This window comes from Salarias fasciatus, chromosome 6, assembly GCF_902148845.1.
Source record: "Salarias fasciatus chromosome 6, fSalaFa1.1, whole genome shotgun sequence".
Taxonomy (NCBI): Eukaryota; Metazoa; Chordata; class Actinopteri; order Blenniiformes; family Blenniidae; genus Salarias; species Salarias fasciatus.
The window spans coordinates 40,163,570-40,186,945 of record NC_043750.1 but is presented as its reverse complement, the minus strand read 5'-3'; the positions used below and the strand labels follow the sequence as shown (position 1 = coordinate 40,186,945).

General features: G+C 45.3%; 1 protein-coding gene across 1 annotated transcript in view; it reads left to right on the top strand.

Annotated features, from left to right (window-relative positions):
* The first annotated feature begins 2,205 nt into the window (after window positions 1-2,205).
* The window catches only part of frmpd1a (FERM and PDZ domain containing 1a), a 33,713-nt gene continuing 12,542 nt past the window's right edge, over window positions 2,206-23,376 (top strand). Inside the window, exons 1-13 of the mRNA XM_030093444.1 lie at window positions 2,206-2,309; window positions 7,283-7,405; window positions 7,491-7,654; window positions 12,638-12,740; window positions 14,061-14,106; window positions 16,266-16,370; window positions 17,684-17,779; window positions 18,042-18,167; window positions 18,271-18,390; window positions 19,176-19,312; window positions 19,472-19,691; window positions 19,775-19,957; window positions 20,167-20,311. Of these exons, the coding sequence (XP_029949304.1) occupies window positions 7,287-7,405; window positions 7,491-7,654; window positions 12,638-12,740; window positions 14,061-14,106; window positions 16,266-16,370; window positions 17,684-17,779; window positions 18,042-18,167; window positions 18,271-18,390; window positions 19,176-19,312; window positions 19,472-19,691; window positions 19,775-19,957; window positions 20,167-20,311 (1,564 nt within the window). The 5' untranslated portion in view covers window positions 2,206-2,309; window positions 7,283-7,286. The remainder of the gene's footprint in view (window positions 2,310-7,282; window positions 7,406-7,490; window positions 7,655-12,637; window positions 12,741-14,060; window positions 14,107-16,265; window positions 16,371-17,683; window positions 17,780-18,041; window positions 18,168-18,270; window positions 18,391-19,175; window positions 19,313-19,471; window positions 19,692-19,774; window positions 19,958-20,166; window positions 20,312-23,376) is intronic.

Genomic DNA, 23,376 nt, shown 5'->3' with positions numbered 1-23,376 from the left:
CAAAGACGCTTTACATTGCATTATTCATTCTCTCCATACTGGGTGGTGGTAAGCTACTACTGTAGCCACAGCTGCCCTGGGGCAGACTGACGGAAGCGAGGCTGCCAATCTGCGCCATCGGCCCCTCCGACCACCACCAACCATTCACTCTCACAACTTTCATACTAGGCAACGTGGGTTAAGTGTCTTGCCCAAGGACACAACGACAGTTTTATGCCTGGAGGAGCGGGGGATCGAACCGCCAACATTCCGGTTATAAGACGACCTGCTCTACCAACTGAGCTACTGTCGCCCCATGCATTATAGCACTGTATCACTGTAGTTATAAACACTCATAAATGATCACAATGCTTTATAACATCAGGACCTAACCCTAATCCTATACTGTATAGTGGGTTATAAAGCAATGTGATAATTTATGAGTGTTTATAACTACTTATAATGTGTTATATCGGGTGCTTCAAGTAAAGCGTGACCAAAATTTTTTACATAAATACAGCTGTAATGAAGCTTTTTTTTATTGGAAGCCTTTTTGCAGTTTCCCGATCAAAACAGTTTGCAGTGGATGGGATGTTTGTCATATTCATTTCTTAAGGATACATACTATGCAACGCTTGATATAAATGTGTTTTTTTATTTTGTTATATTTTTCATCATATATAATCTGCACCAGAATAAAAAAAAAGTCTTCAAAGTTTAAATTTAATTCTGGCTCTATTTCACCGGCCCCTACCTCTCAAGAGCCTGGGCTGAATGTGGCCCCTGAACTGAAATGTGTTTGGCCCCTCTGATCTCAGCTGTAAAGCAGTCCAGCGGAGTAGAGACGCTGCAGTTTGACTGAAACGTCTCATGTGTGGCGACTTCCTTCTTTCCCTCATCCCTTCATTATTCTCTTCATCCGCCATTGTAGTGCTCATTTCCCTTTCTCATATTTCCATTCTTTGCAGCCTCATATTCTGTGTGTGAGTGTGTGTGTGTGAGTGTGTGTGTGTGTGTGTGTGTGTGTGTGTGTGTGTGTGTGTGTGTGTGTGTGTGTGTGTGTGTGTTGTACGCCTGTTAGTTGTTGGTAGAGTGAAGTGGCTGCATTATCTGGATACATTATTGATGCACGCAGCACTCTGACTGGCACGCGCACGCACACATACACACACTGACACACACACACACACACACACACACACACACACACACACACACACACGGCAGGCGCTCGCTCACATAACAAAAACATAAATACACTCATAAAATCAAATACGTCAGTGCACATACTCACAAAGAGAGTCGCAAAGAGAACAGAGTGCCTAATTTGTTTTTGAATGTCAGTGTGTGTGTGTGTGTGTGTGTGTGTGTGTGTGTGTGTGTGTGTGTGTGTGTACGCGTCGTGAACACGTGCAGGCTGTTTCCTGCCGCCACACAGAGCACAGCTGATTCCGCCTCAGTTTCCGTAAAGAAAGCTGAAGCAGCTGCAGCTTCTGTGAACCGAAGCCTCGCCGCCCGCCGCCCGCCGCTCGCCGCTCGCCGCTCGCCGCTCGCCGCCCGCCGCTCGCCGCCCATACTTCAGCTCTCTGAGCTTCACACTCCGTCATACTCAGGATGAGCTGAGACAAAGCTGCAGGAGACAATCAGTCTAAAAATAACCAGATATCACAGAGAAAGGAGAGTGAGGATTGAGGAAGAGAGGAGCGGTGAGGGTTTGAGTGGCGGCGGAGTGGAGGAGTGAGGCGAGGGGGACAGCACAGTTCCCAGCATCTCTTTTCCCAGGGCTTTGTGAGGCCTCATGAAATATGAATGGTGTTTGGAGCAGAGCGGGGGTAAGTGGGACTCCACAAACAGCACAGGAGCAACGGCAGGCGGGCCGGCCCATCCTGCTGTCTTCTCCTCCGTCCTGCTCCTCTCTTTTCCTTTCTGTCATCTTCCACCTCTCTGTCTCTCTCTCTCTCTCTCTCTCTCTCTGCTGTCCGTCAAACTCTCACATGGGAGACACTGTCTCTTCCCTTCACTTCTCCTCCTGTTCCTGACTCCATGTGACTAAAGAGAAAAGCTTTCCTCCATGTTTCACTCTCCCCACAGCCCAATCATGTCTAATGCATTAGAAGTGGAATCCTAATAAAGCCAGACATTACTGTACATCCAGCTGCGGCGCCCGGCGGCTCCTCCACACTCTCAATCCCCCCGTGGTGTGTGTGTGTCCTCAGGGGATGAAGACGCCGCCCTCTGCTCCTCTTCGCCGGGATGATGGACCAGCAGCCGGCCGAGCGGGACTGTGACGGGCGGCGCCATGGAGCCGTGATCCGCAGGGCGGAGAGCAGGTGTGTGAGTGTGTGTGTGTGTGTGTGTGTGTGTGTGTGTGTGTGTGTGTGTGTGTAGGGTCTGTGTGTTTTCAGCTCTACAAATGCTAATATCAAACAGATCTGGAGGAAAAGATGATGACGGGATAATGGAAGTGTGAGATAAAGAGAGCGTGAACCTGTGTGTGTGTGTGTGTGTGTGTGTGTGTGTGTGTGTGTGTGTGTGAGTGAGTGTTAGTTAGCCAGACAGTTCCCCTGAACAGACCTGTAAGGTTCAGATGAAGCTCAGTCTAATCTGGCTCAGCAGGAGTGACGCACAATCTCCCCTGTCAGCCTGCAGACACACAACATAATCTTATTTACCGACTCTGTGTGTGTGTGTGTGTGTGTGTGTGTGTGTGTGTGTGTGTGTGTGTGTGTGTGTGTGTGTGTGTGTGTGTAGTAATGCCCGTTTCAACAGACAGAAAAGGCAGTTCGGCTGGACTGTTGTTCAGAGAGTTTATACTTCAAGTCGACAACAAACTTAATCCAAATCACTTCACACTCAGACCAGAGATCTTGGGTCAAAAATCACAGAAAAATAACTTTTAAATAATGATGATAAGTATTGTTTTGCTTTGTGCGATGAAAATTTATCAAAACTTAAACAAGTTGATGAAGTTTGCTGATGCGATATTGGGGGTAGATTGGAAACGACTTATTTTCCAGGATAAAATTTTCATCAAAAAAGTTGCATCAGTCAAAAGAAACAAGAAAAAGGATCCGGGTCCATTCATGAAGTTCAGCTCTCGTCTCATGCTTCAGGTCGCCGCAGTATAAGTTTCATTTATTTGTGCTTCCGTTCACTGGAGCATGAGAGCAACATGGCCGAGGATGCAGAGGGGCAGGAGGTAAGACGGGGAGGCTCTGAACTCCCATCAGCCCCTCCTCGCTCCGCAACACATTACTGAGAAGTGTGTGTTAGGAGAGAGAAACCGCGGACAAGAGGCAGAACAGATGACAAGAGCTAATGAATAAATGTGCAGCAGAGAACCCGAGTGTGTGCAGGAGGGGATAAGTGCTGCAGCCCCCATTAATGTGTGTGTGTGTGTGTGTGCGTGCGTGCATGCGTGCGTGCGTGCGTGTGTGTTAGACCAGTTCAGGATCTTTTGTCTCCTCCAGCCGTCACATCTGATCTGATATAAAACAGATTCTCTGGTGGAAGCGAGCAGCGCTGCCTCGACTCAGAGCAGCCATGGAGAAGATTCAGGCCTTCAGGGGTTCACGCTTCCTGCGTCCTGCAGGGGGAGCGTCACAGGGGAGTTTGCATGTTGTCCCTGAGCCATGAAAATACATGAGTGAGTGAGTGAGTGAGTGAGTGTGTGAGTCAGTGAATCAGTGAGTGAAAGATTGCATGAGCGAGTGAGAGCTTGAGTGAGTGAGTGAGTGAGTCAGTGACATAGTGAGTGAGTGATTGGGCGAGTCATTGATTGAGTGAGTGAAAGAGTGCATGAGTGCATGTGTGAGAGAGAGAGTGAGTGAATGAGTGAATGCTTGCACGAGTGAGTGAGTGAGTGAGTGTCTGACTGAATGGTTCAATGCATGACTGAGTGAGTGAGTCAGTGAGTGATTGAGTGAGTGAAAGAGTGCATGAGTGCGTGAGTGAGAGAGTGAGTGAACAAGGGAATGCTTGCACGAGTGAGTGAGTGAGTGAGTGCATGAGTGAGTGAGTGAGAGAGTGAGTGAACGAGGGAATGCTTGCACGAGTGAGTGAGTGAGTGAGTGCATGAGTGAGTGAGTGACTGAATGGTTCAATGCATAAGTGAGTGAGTGAGTGAGTGAGTGAGTGAGTGAGTGAGTGAGTGAGTGAGTGAGTGAGCGAGTGAGTGAATGAATGAGTGAGTGAGTGAGTGGGTGAATCACCTCACATGCTGACAGTCCCTGGTTCGAGTCCAGGTTTTGTTTGAGTCTTTTTCTGCTGTAGTTTTGTGATTTTTCCTCCCGGGCTAATCTGTGTTTTCTCCAGTTTTCTGGAGCTTTTCGGTTTGGTGGATTTGCTCACAATTTGACTGAAACAACACTGATCAGAATCTTTCTACAGACAAAATAATATAATAGAAGAGACACACCGTGGTGAATGATTGGACAGAAACCTTCCAGATGACTGTGCTGTGGCTAAAGCTGCAGCATTAGTCTGATTAAGCTGTTTTAAGTTTTATGAAAAATAACTTGGTGTTTTTCATGCATGTTTTTGTGAAATGCAGCACTCTCCTCTTCCCGCTCCCTGTGTCTGAAACAAGCCCTGCTTCTGTTTCTATTTCTGTGATTAAATTGCGATAGATCTACTGCTGCAGCTCCTGGAAAAAGGACAAAGATGGGAACTTTTCCAAATGTTGGCTGCAGAACAGAGTTATAGCTTCATGATGGTGTCAAAGCTTTTATATTATCCCCAGTGTTTTGAATCAACTTTGTGTGTGTGTTTGTGTGTTTTTCTTTCTTGTTTCTGTCACCGTTAGAAGGTGAAGGGTTCGAATCCCAGCCGGCCTTTCTGTGTGCGTGTGTGTGTTTCCCACAGTTTCCTCCAACAGCCTGAATACGTGAGTCCGTTAGAGGGTCGGATCAGGCTCGGAGGTCTGGTGGGACACAGAGTCCAGGTAGAGAAGACTGGGACCGGGGCGGAGGTGAGATAAGAACTCCAGCTACAGCCAGGTAGAGAGGAAACAGGAAGGATCAGGAGACAGAGCGGACTGAAAGATGATCCGCTGTGGAAACTCTGAATGGGAAAAAGGCCAAAGAAGAAGACTGTCTGTCTTAGGAGTCATCCTGTGGACCAGTAATGAAGGATCTGCTTTTATTGGCCCCTGTCTCTGCAGTCCAGCACTTTCACAGGCGTAAATCTCCTCTGTACATTATAGTGCAACATCTACAATACAAAATAAGGCTTAAAATCACTTTTTTAAAATGACCGTGAATCAATAAACAGGGCTCAGAAGAGTCTGCATTGATGCACTTTGAGTGATTCTGAACTGTGATGCAGGGAAACACCAGGTGATGGATGTGAGAGGGAAATACAGGCTGAAGCCTCCTGCAGCATCTCATATTACACCTTCAACAGAAATCAGCTGACATTCCCGTCTTCACCTCGTCTGCTGTGCTTGCAGAATATCCAGGAGCAGAGTGGATTTGATCCGACCCGGCTCAGTAAATCAGCTTGGCCCCAGCGTTGAATGATGGAAACACACGGATGTTCGTCCAGGAAGTGGATTTCCTGAGCTTTTCTTGATGTGTGTGTTTGTTTGTGGTTCACAGACGGACTGATGAAAAATGTGCTTTCGATTCCAGATCACCTGGAAACTCTGAGATCACAGAGGATCTTCAGGGTTTTACTTTCTGCATAGCTCAACATCTGCTATCCATCCTTTTGGAGAAGTATTTTCTGTGAGTTCAGGTTTAACGCCAAGCTCACTGAGAACATGCAAACTCTGGACCAGGAATCGAACTGGAAGTTTCCTCTCTGTAAGGCGAGGGCTTTAACCACTACAACGCCATGAGGAAAAACCCAAACAGATGCAACAAGTGCTGAAAGAATGTTTTCAGTTACTCTGGAATTACATGTTGAACAATAATGCTGTTGCTAGAAATAAAAAAGATAAATATCGTTACTGTTGGTAGGAGAGTTTAAGAAACGTGATTTCCCAGAGAAGAATATTCACCTGAATACATCAATTATTATGTAAAATTGAAATATTGATTCAGAAATAATTTACTTTTCTTTCCAATCGACAGACAATGATTAAAGTGTTGGAGTTAAAATTCACATTGTGGATGTTCTCAGCAATAGATTAGCATGTTAAAAATAGTCAGATTACATAGTGTTCATCACACTTAAGTTATCTTTTGGAAAAACTACTTGAAAATACAACCTAGTTTTTGGAATTGTATTTAGAATTACATTATTCTATAGGTGACACTGATGGAAATCATCTCTGAGAATCCCAGAGTGATGAGATGGAGCTCACACAAACACTAAATGATACGAGGTCACACGAAGTTGGACATGTTGGTGGAGAAAACGCCTCATTCATCTAAATCTGCAGTTTAGAAGCACTTTCAAATCTAATTTTCCAGAGAACAACAGCTCGATCATCCCCGACCCACACTGCAGTCGGCGGCGTCTTGTGCGTTTGTGTTCAAACCTCGTTGAGACTCGTGCATTAGCGGCAGAAAGCCTGCAGACAGCAGAGGTGACCCGAGTCAATTACGTCTCCGTCTGCAGCCTTTTAGGACAACATGGGAACAGCAGGGGACCCATCGAAACCCCGCCATTAGTGCCAGCGATGAACTATTGATATTGATGTTTGAGGCTGGAAGGCAACATGAGAGCGACCGGGATGATAATTCCGGCTAAGAGGCGATTATGGTGCAGGAGGGCTGGAGTGACGTCATGGCTGGATTCAGATCTTAATGAGCTGCTCGAGTCGCTCAACACTTGATTTATAGCACTGGGGTCAAATATAAGACTCGTGGGCCACGAGAAGCTCCAATCCCTCCAAATTGACTTGCAAATTCTGAAAATTGTAAAGAAAACCTTGATTTTTTTTTTCTTTTATATATATTCTAAGAGCAGTGGACACAACACAAGGCTTTTTTTTACTCATGATGAAATTAAACTATGTCGTGATGAGCTGCAGAATCGTCTCCTGGTGGATTATGTCCAACGAGCCTGAATTTGGCTAACAGTGCTAGCAGTAGCACAGGTTAATATCCAGACACGGTTGTGAATCTCTAGTGCAGTGATTATGTGCTTGTTAGCTTTCAGACATGCTCACATGCTTCCAATATCTGTACTGCGCTGCGTTTGTGACGAGACCTGGATGATCAGTACAGTTACACATTTGTTTTTCTTCGTGATTGGTAATCAAAGATTCAGATTTGTCAGAGTGTCCCTGGAAGTGTTCCACTGGGTGAATTCAATAAAACCGTGTGGAGCTGTCACGGTGACTGATGTCTTCCAGGTAAATGGAGGCGCAGGACCGGAGCCGCTCCCCGTCCCGCAGGACCAGCCGGGTGGAGCAGGTGGTGGGACGATGGCTGAGACGCTCTCGAGATTTAGGCAGCAGGTCTCACTCCCTGAGCAGGTAAGCGTCCCACCGTGCTCCCTGCCGCTGTGAGAACCCTTCTGCTCTTGTTTCTAAGACCTGAGTTCTGACTGCCGCCCCGCAGAGACCGGGTCGCTGCCGACGGCAAGGCCGCCGAGTCCAGCGGCTCCGACCAGAGGAACTACCCCTTCCGCTTCAACGTGCAGATCCAGCGGGACCCAGGTGTCCAATCCCACGGCCTCACGCTCTCCTCCCAGACCCCCATCGTGGTGCAGGAGGTCACCCCAGGTGAGAACTCTGAGGACTTTTCACAATTTATATTTTAGTACCAACCTTTACCACCTGCCTCAGAGGGTCGCTGGTCCAAACCCTGAATTTCACTGCTTTCTGTCTTCACCAGAATACATGATTGGTCTTAAGGTTCGAGGGACTCGGCTGTGGTTGGATGGACTGTAAGGTGTCCAGGAGGAGTTTTTAGATATTCCACTGCTTGACTGGGAGCCAGAGGAGTTGCTGTAGGGTGGAGGGGATGCTGTGGGATGAGGGAGTCTTTATGATGAGTACTTTAAATGAGGATATTCTGACAGTAAACCTGGCTGTGTTTATGTGCTGATCTGAGGCTTTAGAAGCGATGCAGCATTTGTCATTGTAAACAGCAGAGTGGCTGCAGGAGGAGCTGCAGGAGGAGTCGTCGGAGTGCAGTATTTGCTTATTATCGGGGACTTTGTGTTTCTCGCTGACTCGGCAGGTTCAGGTGAGCCGGCGATGCCTGTTTCTCCAGCAGCTCGGACTCAGATCCCACTTCTCACCTGCCGTTATCTGCAGGTTTTGTTCTGCTCTGCCTCCTCCCTGAACACTCGGCTACTGCTGCTCAGGCTAGAGGCGGGGCTAACACTGCGTCGAACCCTGATGAACTGGTGAACCTGCAGAGCGCTGGTGCAACGCCAGCCCCCCTCCTCAATAGGGGGAGTCAGCTGAGGCAGCTTCAGTAGGACCGCCCAGGGTCCCTCATTACAGCTGCACTGCCAGATGCAAAAGTCAAATTAAATGAGCAAGAATGTGGATATAAAGTCTGAAAATAGAGATGTTTGTCTTGTCTACGTTCCTCTCAGGGCTGGTTTATACCTCGATATACTGATCTCGGCTCAGAGGCCGAAGCTCCCTCACCATCAATTAGTGCATTCAGTAATTGGTTTCCAGGTCTGGAAATAAAGAGCATTATCCTGACCGGTTCTCCCTGCCGTCTCCAGAGCAGCTCGCTTATTTTGCATAAAGTAATTCCCCTCAGCGGGCGAAGAGTGGATGTGTGCCAGACCACTGCAGGCCTCCGGCCCGTGCACGCAACACACTGACAACAGTGAAGCCTCCAGGGGGGCCAGGCTGGATGCTGATGCTGCATGCATGCACACAAGGCTGCACGGACAAAGGAAACACACACTGTGTGTGTGTGAGTGTGTGTGAAGCATATAATGAGCGAGCAAAACAAATTTAGGATGATTGAGGGGATTTTCACATTTTGCTGGTAATTAAAGCTCTCAGGCAGAAGTTCCTCTCGGGCCGCTCGCTGTCCTCAAGAAGCTCTTCCACTTTAAGGCCTGTTTAGCTTTCTGTTACGTAACCAGTGGGGAGGCTGAGCTGAAGATGTGAATCAGGTTTCTGAGGAGGCAGGGAATGCTCACAGTGCCGTTTATGATGGAGGCAGAACAATGCTGTGGAAACGGGAAGGACATCAGATTGAAGTGTGCAGATAAAGTAGTTTTATTTTAAATGGTTGTTCTGGATGCTGTGGAGTCGAAGCAGACAGGGACAATCAGAAACACTTCTATTAATATTTCCACTCCCAGCTCGTCTGGAGGCTTCTCTGCATTTATTTGATGTTTTATTCTTCAGACTGCTTGTAAGATCAGCTTTAATCACAATGCAGCAGAGATAACTATTTGTTCTTCACTGCAGTGGAAATAATCAGACTGAGGCTGCATACACCAGAGGAGGGGCGGGGTCAATCAATCAGTCGCATTAATCCATCAAATTAATGAAATTGATGTCTTGTTGCAGGTGCATCTGTTGTGTTTGCACAGATTGAAGTTTGTTTTTAATGCAGAATACCACAAAACATAGAGCTTGGAAAGTTTTAGTGGTAAGATGTCTTGTTTAGAAGAGTGATGAAGTGGGATTCACTAATAAGTTGTCAATATATTTGAAAGAAATGTCAAAATTTTTATTTGAATCAAAAAATATCTTACTAGATATAATATGAAGACGTGTTGACCAGAGGTAGAGCGTGGGTGTCAGAGGGGGGGGCGGAGCATTCTCGACGGGCCCTTATGATAGTAATTTTACCATTCAAACAATCCCTCATGCTACCATCAATCAACACACTAATGCTCACTTTTACTGAGCCAAGCAAACCTGTATGCCTCAGAAAGCAGAATAAAGTCACAAACCAGTTCACAAACTTGTTCTGAAGAACATACACACACACACACACACACACACACACACACACACACACACACACACACACACACACACACATACACACACAACTGCAGCCTGACAGCTGTCAATCTCAGAGCGTCCGCTGTCCATGGTGCTGAAAACTCAGATAAAAACTCACTGGCTACATCTGTACCATCTTTGATACAGCTTAAATATAACATGAACACAGCTGGTCTAAAATTACACAATCTATCCAGATAGATATAGACACAGCTATCTATATCTTTTGGAATTCATGCATATTAGAAAAAAAAATAGACTTGGCGGTCTCTTATAGTTGAGAGCAACACAAGGCACATTCAAATAGGCAGGTGTTTAAGACCACAGCATGCTGATAAATATAATATTTTTGAAGGTTTCACTGACTCACCAGTGGCTTCGATGTTAGGTTTTGGGGAGTACCGCTAGCGGCTAGCATAGTGTTTAGCATACTGTTTAACTTCCCTCCAAAGAGTTCAGATCAAGTGCAAAGAAAAAACTCGTTCATGCTGCACAGCCAATCAGCGCTGGCTTACAGCTCTGATGCATTCATGGACAGTCGTAATGTAAGAATTGGCTAATTGGAGCCCACAATCACATGGTATACCTTCTCACACACACTGCACATTTTATTATAATAATTTATTTACAAGTAAATGTGAACACATCACATGAAAACGGGGCCCTATGACCTTGTGGGCCCTGGGGCGACCGCCCCCTTGCCCCAACTCTGCCTCCGCTACAGGTGTATTTATATCTACCGCCTGTGAAGATATCTGTTCATATTTATTTCATATTTTCACACGCATATACATTTTTATGAGGGAGAACAAATGAAACTTTTGATCTCATTGAATCTGTTTGTCATTCAGTCATGTTGTTGTTACTGTTGTGTTTATAATGACCGTTGTGATTATTGCTGCTTCTATGGGTACAGGGGTTATGTTGTTGTTGTTTGCAGCTGTTAGCTATTGCTACAGTTGTTGTGAAACATGTTGCTACAGTTGTTGTTGCTGTTACTGTCACAGTTGTTTTAGTCATTGTCACCATTGTTTTTATTTCTGTTGTTGTCACTACAGTGTTTGCCATCACAGTTACATTTCTTGTTGTTGTCACTGTAGTTACCATTGTTGTTATCCAGTAGTGGTTTTGTTGGTCATTATAGTTTTTGTTGTCATGTTGATAGTAGTTGTTTTTGTTGTTGTCACTAAAGTGTTTATCTTTGCGGTTGTTGTTGTCACAGTTACCATCGCATTTTTTGTTGATGTTGTTGTCGATAAAATTGTCATTCATATTTTTGTGTGTGTCGTCTGTTATTTTGATTGGTGTTGTTGATTCTTTTGGAATGTTCTCTAGAAACCTTTCAGGCATATTTCATGAACCTCTCCTGTTCTTGTTTCAAATTGATGCTTTATACGTGCTAAACGTGCTCAAGCTAAAGCAGAAGGTCGGAGGTCGGACTGACGTCTGACTGAAACCAGAAGTGAGAGTTCAGCCCAGTGTTTCCTGTCGGGTCCATCTGCCTGTCAGTCACCTGGAGGCAGAGAGAGAATCCCCGAGGAGGAGAGGCAGATTACCGCTCCGTCTGCTGCCAGGACCATCTGCTCACACACACACACACACACACACACACACACACACTGCAGCATTCTGGTGGTGAAATATGATTCCTTCATTTGGAAAGCTTTTTCGAACCTTTTAGTGTTGCCAGCATCTGTCCTCCATCCATCTACCCATCCATCCATCCATCCATCCATCCATCCATCCATCCATCCTTCCATCCATCCACCCACCCATCCATCTATCATCCACCCATCCATCCATCCATCCATCCATCCATCCATCCATCCATCCATCCTTCCATCCATCCAGATCCAGTGAATTTTAGGTGTGAATTCAGGGTAATGTCGATTGGCTTTACACCGTCAGATGGTTTTATATCACATGGAACTGAAAAACTCTCACATGCACAGGGATAACATGTAAACTTCTTCCTCTTCTGAGCTGAGATCTATAAACACTTTACTGAGAGCCTTTTTCTGCCTCCATTAAATCAGAAGTCAAGTTGCTTCTATCTGAAGGTAAAGAGAAAAGCTTCAACACTTGTTCCCCCTGGGAAGGGATTCAAACCATTGATTCATGATCAGTAGAAAAACTGCTTCATCATGCAAAGTTTTTGTGTTGTTGTTCTGGTTTACTCCTTTTCATTGAGTTATGGCATCAGTTAATTGTAATTGGTGATAAGATTTATTGTGTCTGCATTTTGTCTGTCGGGTTTCAGCTGTTGACACTAAACGAGCTTTATGGATGATTTTTATTTCAAATATTTTGAAAGTAGGATTTCGTGTTCCTGAGAGACCCGCCAGACCAGGAAACAGTGACGCTTAGGATTGAGTGAGTTTGGAGTCGCCGTGAGTCAAATGAATTTATGTGTCAGTTTATAATCACAACCAAAATGTTCTGCGCTTTTTGCCAGCAAGCCCATTATTTCAGATTGAAATCTGATTTATCCTTTGCTGCTTTTTAAGCGCTGGTGAGCAGTTTGTCTCAGAGTCGTCTGGGTTAGCTTCAGCAGCAACGTGTAAACAAGCAGCGCGGCTTCAGTCCAGACACAAAGACCTGAAATGCATTTACATGTCAATTCAGTGCTGAAAGAGAGAGGAAAAGAGGTGTACGCTTCATATACTCACCCTGAAAAGCGGCTGTTCATGGTGAAAAGTGACATGGTTGATGGAAGCAAGCAGAATCTGTGTGTGTGTGTGTGGACACTCAAGACGCTGTGTGTGTCTGCAGGTGGTCCTGCAGATGGCCGGCTCGTCCCCGGAGACCGGCTCGTAAAGATCAATAACGTCGCTGTCGATGACCTGACCCCGGAGCAAGCCAGTGAAATAATCAGGTACACACACACACACACACACACACACACACACACACACACACACACACATGCACACACGCACGTGTTGGGTTTACCACTCTTGTGGGGACCTTCCATTGACTCCCATTCATGTCTAACTCCTAACCCTGACCCTTACCCTAACCCTAACCCACACCAAAACAATGCGTAGCCCTAAAGAAATGTTTTTGCACTTTTACTTTTTTCAGTAACAACAACATGGCCAAGAAAACACTGTTTCCTCTCATGGGGACCCAAGAATTGTCCCCACAAATGACATTGTGCCTGGTTTTCCAATGTTGTGCGGACATTTTGTCCCCACAACATAGGAAAACCCGCACACACACACACACACACACACACACACACACACACACACACACACACACACACACACACACACACACACACTGATCAGCCACAACATTATAACCACCTGTTTAACACTGTGACGACCCCCACTAGCTCGTCTGCTGAGTTTCTTCCTGGACCGGCTGGATTGGTATTTTTTGCTCTTTGCTTTGCTGAATCAGTGAATTCTGTCTCCATGGCAGTGTGTGTGTGTGTGTGTGTCTGTGTGTGTGTGTGAACATGTTCTGCAGCTGTACTCGGGAAGCTGCCTCATGTAAAATGACACAGGAACACACTGCATTGCCTTGTTACTGTAATGGGCGCATCCTGCAGCCGTATCCTGATCATCAGACCAGACCTCCTTCCTCCATCGCCCTGTTCTTCAGACCTGCTGCTCACGTGTTCGGGTGATGGGAAAAAGAGGAGAGCATTAAAAAAGAGACATTTAAGATGTTACTATACAGTTACTGCTACAAGCGGTAATTCACTACACTCATTCTCACATTACTAACACAGAGATTTTTCAGTTTTGTGACTAATTTTATCTTCGTGAGAAGAGAGTAACGAAAACCCAACAGAAGCAGCTTGAAAAGTGGCGAGTTCAAAGCTCACATTCTCAGTGTTTGGTTATCCAAAAAAAAAAAACAAGTCAGATCAGCATGATTCCTGTGAATGAGTTAGAATTGTAACTAATTCAATTAGAATTCTTACTGTAATTCATTCGTAGAAATACATAATGGCATAACACATTGTTTTCCATCATTCTAAATCCTAACACTGCTTCATCACTTGTCAGGACAAAACCTTTTCTTTCTGCCCCTTTCCCAGGAACAGGCGTCATGTTTCATGTTCCCAACTTCACCGTCACTGGTTCTAATATTGTGGCTGATCAACGTTAACGAACAAACATAAAATCACTTTCAGGAATGGGGAGTGTAACCAGAGGTTTCTTCTCTCGCTGTCTTTCAGGGAGTGTCAGGACACGCTGACCATGACGATCCTCAGGATAATGGTGGTGAGTCTGCTGCAGAGACGGTCTCTACAGGTCACATGTTCAGCGGTGGCTCCTCTTCCAGCAGCAGATGAGCTTCATGCATTCAGATCAACATTCAAATGCAGTCCATTTACCATTTACTTGTAGTTTTGATGCTAATGCTGCTTCATGGTCAATAAGTGGGCCCGTATTCATTGCTGTCACCAGTTGGAGCCATACTGGAGCCTTTCTGGTAGCAGTGGAGTAGGAGAAGTGGTGTTCCACATCTCGTTTATCCAGCATTGTCCAACATATTGGAGCATTACTGCAAATAATGCTGAGATTTAGGACTTTTGAAAAATATTTACCAGCTATGGTCAAATCAAGAGCGACAGATGGAATTCAGAAAAGACTGTGAAAAGTTTCCACAGACAAGTCACGAGGAGTCACGAGCCAGCTGCTGAAACGCTTCTCACCACAAAACCAACAGCGTCTCTGCTACGAGACTGAAGCAGCTGAAGCAGCTTCCTCCTTCAGACAGAAATTCTCAAACGACACAAGTAAATCACATGTTCCACTGTGATGAAGGAGGCACTTTAAATAGATATTGAGTTTTATTTCACATGATTTTCTGTGCGTCTTCCTGTTTGTCCAAACCATCAGTAGAGGGTCTTCTTCTTGTCTTTACTGTAAGTTTGAAACTTTGCATTGTCGTCCTGTTGGATACCCTGTTGCAGGAAGTGTTGAAACAGCCATGCTCCGTGTGTGTGTGTGTGTGTGTGTGTGTGTGTGTGTGTGTGTGTGTGTGTGTGTGTGTGTGTGTGTGTGTGTGTGTGTGTGTGTGTGTGTGTGTGTGTGTGTGTGTGTGTAATGTGTTTATACACCCAGGATTTCAAACTGCTGCTGTCAACGAACCCATTAATCAGCATACTAGTGAGGTCGGGGTCATTGCTAACAACAGTGCGGCCGCCAAGGTCCCACCGCTACATCACGAGTGTGACAACAAGTTACAATCTGACACACACACACACACACACACACACACACACACACACACACACACACACACACACACACACGCACACACGGGCTGCTTCTCCTCCACACACACACACATACTTCATCACAATCAGTCCATACTTGTGTATTTATTGCGTGTGTGTGTGTGTGTGTGTGTGTGTATTGACTTGACGTATGTGTTTTCACTGTGGCGAGGTGGATCAGTAAATAAATGGCAGCTCCTCAGTGATTCTCGTCAGGCTTTGCTGATTGAGGCACCTTCCCGGGGTGATTCATGGCTGCAGCTCCTCCAAGAAATCATTAACCGGCTTTTAGGAATTCACGGGAAATATCCGTCTCTGTCGCGTTGGCTGACGGTGAGAAAACATCTGAAGACATCTGAACCGAGGAAGGTTAATTTTATTATCGTCAGCCTGTGAAGATAAGAGGAGGATTATTATGTAATGGCTTCTTTTGCTTCTTAAATCCAGCAGATGCGTCTGGCTGTGCGAAACATCGGTCGTCTCTTGTTTTCCTGCACTCCGATGCATAATGAACAGCTTTGTGGCACTTCAGAAGAAAATGGATTAGGATGCATGTTTTCTATTAATCTGCACCTTTAAATGATGCATACATCGGTTTATCAGACAGAATTTTAAATATTTGACGCTAACTAGTGTCTACTCTGGACACTGAGCATGGATTAATGAAAGACAATATATTTGCTTTAAATATTCTAAATATTCTGCTCTTGCAATGAGGGACCTCACTAATTAGCACGTTGTCACAAACTCATACATGGATTTGGTTTCTTGAAAAAGATGAGCTAGCTTTGGAATTTACAGCAGTGATCATGAAGGTATTAGCATTGCTGCTAAGTGCCTCCGTCCAGGTGATGGAACCGACCGACTCAGCCATTATTCTGAGCCGCACAGCTCAACATTACAGTAACTCAAAAACAAATGAAAGTCACTTTTCCAAATAGCAATTGTCCATGTTCTCTGAACAGAGTCTCTTTGCCGTGATGCCGCAGTACGAACCACTACACCCACGTTCCGCCCTGCTTTACTTCATCATTAAAGTCAGATGAAAAATGTTGAAAAATGTGGCTCACTGATAATTCACCTACAAAATGTTGAATTCATTGCTGAATAAATCCATGTTAACATGATGATGTCGTGTTGGATTCTGCTTCACCACAGGGCCCGAAGTCGTCCTTCATCACACCAGAGAAGAGGGCCAAGCTGCGCTCCAACCCAGTCAAGGTCCACTTCGCCGAGGAGGTGGAGGTCAACGGTCACTCTCAGGTCAGCCCTGAAGTCACCCTCCTCCGTCTCCTCCTCACACGGGGAGGGCCCGGGCCGGCGGCCTCCCTCTCCTTCACGCCAGCAGCCAGTCTGACATCCAGAACTGTTGTGACGAAGTCCAGACACGTTCGTTACGTAAACCCATGAAAACAGAACAACAGGAGATCCTGCTCGGCAACAGAAACATACATAAAACACATTTAAACTACCAACCTGGGACGCCACTGAAGTCTGTACAGTCAGATGATCCGTTTACCAACAAGGACTTTGATTAACTGATGATCGCTGACTGCTCTGAATAAATGAATGGATGAATGGTTGAACTAGTGGGTTCTTGTGGTTCTCACTCGTCTCCGGAGGTATTCAGACTTACTCTGCTCAGATCATACACATCCAATACATCCACTTTCCGTCGTCTACATCAAATCTCATGTCCACCACTTAAACAAACTACTCAATTATTAAAATTCAGCATTTTCAACAATTCTTATGCAACAGCACTTACAGCTGTTTTTCTTTTTTTTATGTTTCTGTCGTCTTCTGTCTGCATCATGTGCTCCATTGCTTCAACAGTTTGTTTAAATCCTCGTTTAGCCTGTTTGTTTGGAGCCGTGTTGCTTCATAAAGAGTCTGTTTGATTCCACGCCGTGCACACTTTCTGTTTGGGACGCCTGACTCTGGCCGGTCAGGGTTTCCGTCCTGACAGCGGATGTGAAATTAGCTGGATGAGGGAAACCACAGAGGCCGGATCGGCCATTACCGATCACCCAGAGAACACGGATCGATATCCGCCTCATCCGCCGTCCTGATGTCTGTGATTACAGGACAATAAGTGTCAGACGGGATGGACGGGGCTGAGCGCCGCTGTTAAAACCCAGAGAAAAGGGAGAGACGGGAGGGGCTGCCTGAAAATTTGCGTTTCAACTTGAAAACCGTGCGTTCATTAATGTTGCATCGCATCGCAGCGTCAATACAGAAAAACACTTTCTGAAATCATGAGAGAACAAGCAGGAATGAAGGAAAAGATGAGTCACTGCGAGGAAGACAGAAAGAGGCCAGAGGAGGATCTGATGAGAGGAAATGCTCCGAGAGCAGCGGCGGATGAGACGAGCCTCTCTTTCTTCTGTTACAGTCTAAAAAACAGGAGATTTATTATTAAAGGTGACCAGACTGAGAAGAGACGGAAGACTTCCTGAAATACAGCAGGGTTCTGCCTCCCTGTATCTGATGACCTGTAAATCTTTCAGGTTTTATGACTCTCAGGTTTCCATGTGACACTTTCCTTGACCTCTGACCTGTGGTTTGGCTCACAGGGGAACTCGCTGCTCTTCTTACCCAACGTGCTCAAGGTTTATCTGGAGAACGGACAGACCAAGGCCTTCAAGTTCGAGCCCAGCACCACTGTCAAGGTAGGGAATGTACCGAAACCCAGGGAAGGAGGGAGGGAGGGATGGAGGATAGATGGTTGAATGGATGTGTAGATGGATGGATGCATTTATAGATGGATGGGTGGTTGGATAGCTGGGTGGATGGATGGATGGAAAGCATGTACAGTAGACACACTCACACAGGATATCATCCCTGCTTGTCTTAGAAATTACTTTTTTCTTCTTCCAGTCAGCTGAATATTTTTATAAAAGTAATATTTTCTCTGATTATTTCCTTCTTCAGGACATCGTCATGACGCTGAAGGAGAAACTGTCTCTGAGCCGGATCGAACATTTCTCTCTGGTTCTGGAGCAGCAACACAGCATCAGCAAACTGCTGCTGCTGCATGAGGAGGAGAGGATACAGCAGGTATCTGCACACACACACACACTCACACACACATATACACACTCACTTATTGCAGAAAGAATTTGTTCCACATGAACACTGTGTCCTGTGTGCGTCTCTGCAGGTGGTCCAGAAGAAGGAAGCCCACGACTACCGGTGTCTGTTCCGAGTGTGTTTCATGCCCAGGAGCCTGGAGATGCTGCTGCAGGACGATCCCACCGCCTTCGAGTACCTCTACCTTCAGGTGGATTGACCAATCGAGGTCTCATTTAGAAACGCTGCTTACGCACAGAACGGGTCCTGAAAGGAACGTTGTGATTTATAAAAAATAAACTTGGCGTGAGAATGTGCACCTCTGTACGTCAGCTTTAGTAAACAGTACTTTTAATACTCCCGTATGCGACACACACTGGCCGTCTTCCCTGCCATCATTTAGTGTAAGATGCTGATCAGCAGGTTTATCTGTAGGGAAAGATATTCCTGAGGTCCTTTGCTTTGACCATTCATGGGACATGAGGTGAGGTGACCTGTAACCCCTCAGGTGGGCTGTGATTTATTCAAAGAAAATGCATGCAGATGTTAATACGCACAGTTTTATAAATCAGATTATTTTTTGGCGCACTCCGTTTTCTTCTTTTTTTTTTTTGCAAACAACCACTTCTAGTATGGATCGTACACAATGTTTTATAAATGAGGCGGGAACTCATTTGTGGTGGCGAGGTGAACTCATCTGCAGCATCAGCAGGAACAAATCACTTTAAAAGGTTTCCTGAAGTCTGAAATGGTCAAAGTTCTACAACAGCTTTAAAAGTTCCTGCTGATATTGACACACTGCGGCGATTCAAATTGGAGAATAGACGCAGAAACGTTTCCTCCTCTGATGGGTTTCACTGCTTCGTCATTCAGCAGGTAAACTCCAAGAAATCAGATTTTAAAGTTTCCAACCTTCTGAAAAACCCGAACAGATGTGAGTTTCTACCATTAAACCAACACATCTGGTCCTTTTCCCGTCTTTCTCTCCGGCTTCAGGGAGTGAACGACGTGCTGCAGGAGCGCTTCGCTGTGGAGATGAGGTGCAACACCGCTTTACGACTGGCTGCTCTGCACATTCAGGAGAGGCTGGCGAGCTGCGGACAATCACCCAAAACTAACCTGAAGATGATCACGTGAGACACACACACACACGCTCACACACACACACACACACACACACACACACACACACACACACACACACACACACACACACACACACACACACACACGTCACATCTCTCTCAGTTCTCTCTCTGTTCTGAACGCAGATCCTTCATGTCTCCCTGCAGGAAGACCTGGGGCATCGAGAACTTCGTGTCGTCCACTCTGCTGAGGAACATGCGTGAGAAGGATCTGAGGAAGGCCATTGGCTACCACATGAAGAAGAGCCAGTCGCAGCATGACCCCAAGCAGAAGGGCGTGTCGGTGGATCACGCCAGGCTCAACTACTTGGACGAGCTCAGCGACCTCAAGTCCTTCGGCGGGAAATCCTTCGGCGCCACCATGATGGTCCGGTCCCGTCCAGGCTGAGGATCAGGGTTTAGATTCTACTGAGGTTAGCTGGACTGAAGCTTGGAATGTGTGTGTTGCAGCTCCAGGACCGGGAGTCCATGGTGACCCTGCTGGTGGGGGCGCGCTACGGGGTGAGCCAGGTGGTCAACCACAAGCTGAGCATCCTGTCCACGCTCACGGAGTTCAGCAGCATCACGCGCATCGAGCTGCTGCCCGAGTCCGATAAGGTCAGCCTGGTCAAGATCTACCTGCAGGACATCAAGGTGACACACGCTTTAAGTTTAACTTTTAAGTTTTTCTTTGTCGTGCTTCAGAGTATATGTAATAACAGTCAAACAGTCAATATTTTTCAAAATATAAACAATTTGTACCAAAAAAAAAAAGACTACTACTGTTCAGTAAATAAATGTCTGGAGTCATTTCCATATTTCTTGACAGTGTTTAGTTATGATCTCGTCTCGTGTCTTTTCAGCCCATTACATTACTGTTGGAGTCAGCTGCTGCCAAAGACATGTCCTGCCTCATAGCCGGGTACTGCCGGGTGTTCGTCGACCCCGCGCTCAACATCTTTCCCTGGACTGACGACTCCAGGAAGCACAGGGTGTCTGCAGAGGAAGGTACAGAGACCGTGCACGTGTTCATTCATGTGCCTCTGCAGTGTCCCTGCGTGTTCCACAGTATACTGTTACTGCAGGTTTTCCTCTGATGAAGGTGCAGAAATGATGCAGGTGGTGAACAATGTAGAAATGATGCTGTGAGTGCATCTGAATGTTCTAGAGCAAGAATAACCAGGAGGACAGCACATAAAGAAACCAAGAGAGCATTTAAAAAGTAATAGATTACTAATCCAGGTCTACTTTCCTTCATGCCCACTTCCCTCTGCATGTGAGAGACTCCTGGTGCTTCCAGCCCAGCACGGCTCTAAACCTCCAGCCAGCCACGGCTCTAAACCTCTGTTGTTCCCAAATGGTGGAACAAACTTCCTAACTCTGTGCGTTCTGCCAAATCCCTTTCTACTTTCAAGAGACAATTGAAGACTCAATTGTTCAGAGAACACCTAGGGACTTAATCCGACTCCATCTTTGGGGTAGAATAGGTCAGGTGGTCTAAAACCCAGCACTTATGTACCACTGACTAAGTTGACCAAAAAAAAAAAAAAAAGAAAGAAAGGGGGGGTAGTGGCTCCTCTTCTGCAACTTGAAGGCAACTCCCTCGACCAATCATCGCACTTGAAGCAATTGAAGCATTTACTAATGGTTTCTTTCTTATGTCTGTATTCTTGCTTGTGTTGTACGTCGCTTTGGACAAAAGCGTCTGCTGAATGAAATCGCAGAATTTTAGAATTGTAGATTGGGTATTATGCATGCTTGTGTTAATATTAATAATAATAATAATAATAATAATAATAATAATAATAATAATAATAATAATAATAACAATAATATTATCAACATTATTTATTAGTCATAAGTAATTGCATCATTATGTAATGTTCTCTTGTCTCATATATGGTGCGATTAAAATTAAGAAATAAAGATTATTATTAAAAATTATATTTCAGTTGACAAAACTTATTACAGAATTTATTTTGATTTATGTTTTGTTTTTACTTTGACAATCACTCATTTGTTGTTTTTGTTTCTCAGTGCTCTTTTAAAATAGCTGTCTAAGCCATTATCCCTCCTATCATGTTCTGGGTCAAATTGACCCGTTTTAAAGTTTGAAGATCTAGGAAAAGTATTTAAAATTATTTTTTCAGGATTAAACTTCTTCTGCTTGCCTTAATTAGTGTGATCAACATATACAATGAAAATGGGTCATTTCACATATTTGCAACCACCCCCTACATGTTTATATGACAGAGATACTGTTCGGGTCAATTTCACCCGGCAGTCAAACTGGATGTAAAAGGGTGTCAGAAATGTCAGATTATTTCAATTCAATTCAATTCAATTCAGCTTTATTTATGAAGTGCCAATTACAACATGGTCGTTTCTAGACACTTTTACAGAGAAAACCCAACAGATCCACATAAGCAAGCATAAGCGACCGTGGAAAGGAAAAACTCCCTTTTAACAGGAAGAAACCTTTGCAGAACCAGGCTCAGAGGTGGCGGCTTTCTGCTATTCCGGTTGGGGTGAGGGGACAGAAAGAGGAGATAGGACAGACAATTTCTTGTATCTACATACATTTCAGATATAAACACAGGGTACATAGGCTACAAGAGCAACAGTCCTCAATGACATGTAAAACAATGAAATTACATTGAAACGAGAGAAAGGAGCAGAACTGGGAGCCGGTTCCACATGCCAGGAACCTGGGGTTCAGTAAAGGCTTACACCCACTGGGTCCAGATTACCTCAATTAATCAGTGGAGCAGCTGTTTAGATTGATGCCCAATTAGAATTCAATGCACCCATTGGATCCAGGCTGTCTCAATGGATCAGCTGCGATTGATGTTCTGTCTGCGATCCCTCAATCACGGCTCTAGTCCACCTAAGAGACAGCCTCTTCGTCCAGGGTTTTGGTGTTATGACTTTTTAGTCTCCCACAGTGGAAAGAGAGAGAGAGGGGGAGGGATCATTTTATTTCCATTAAAGTGGACACAGGTTCACAGATTTATACAATAAATCCACTAGGACTGTCGCGGTAAACCGGTATTGACGATAATCGTGGTATTAAAAAATGAAATTTCAGTATGGTGTTCAAAATGCGCACATGATAATATCGTATAGAGGATCTAGTCCCGCTTGAAACATGTTGAAGTGTATTTTCAAAATCCGCTCCTGTTCTTCCGCCCTGCTTCGTCTCCCTCCTGCAGCACCCCCACCTCTCCCCCTCGCCTCACATATAAACACAGCGGGAGCAGCGGGAGCGACACGGCTCCTAGCTAGCTAGCTCCCAGTTAGCGAGCGTCACGAGTGAACTAAACATGTCGACAACGACAGCGAGACGCTCTATCCTAACCCGAAAAAAGTGTGTTTAGCAACACTGACTGCACGTCGATGCAAGCCGGGTAGTAGTGGGGCCCCATTAGGTAGGTTCCAGACGTGTCATTGTAATGTGTCCGGGGGGTTTCAAGTTGTGTCGCTGATATCCGCCGTCTTCTCCGCCGGCCCCCTTCTATCAACTAACCGGTGAGTACTCGGAAAAAGGGCCTCATGCGGGGGATTTTCGACATGTTGTCGTTGCGTCTAGTGTAGCGCCTTAAATTTGTCATTGAAATTGACTGATGTCAGTCGTTCCTCGGGACCCCCTTCAGCTCGGGGCCCTAGCCAGTAGTGGCGCCTCTGGCTGGAGAGAAGCAGCTGCTGCGCTCATTCCGCCTCGGATTTAAACAAACAAACAAACAAAAATTCTCTGCAGTGTGGTGGTGATACAGGATTTCACCCCAAGAGGCCCCGTGGGTTTTCATAACCCACCAACCCTACGTAAATTACGCCTCTGTTGTGGATCCTCTGTTAATCAGTTCATCAGATTTTAATTAGTTGAGTGTAACTACACTTTTGGTATGCAGTTGTACAGTTACTGTCCTCATATTATTTCCTCATATTGTTTCAACACCTCATTTGACAGGTATTCTGACTGTAATTCATCTGGGAAAAGAGAGAAAACAAACAAAAATAAAATTAAAGATGAATCTGAATGTTTGTACCATTATTAGTTAAATTTTTGCTGATAT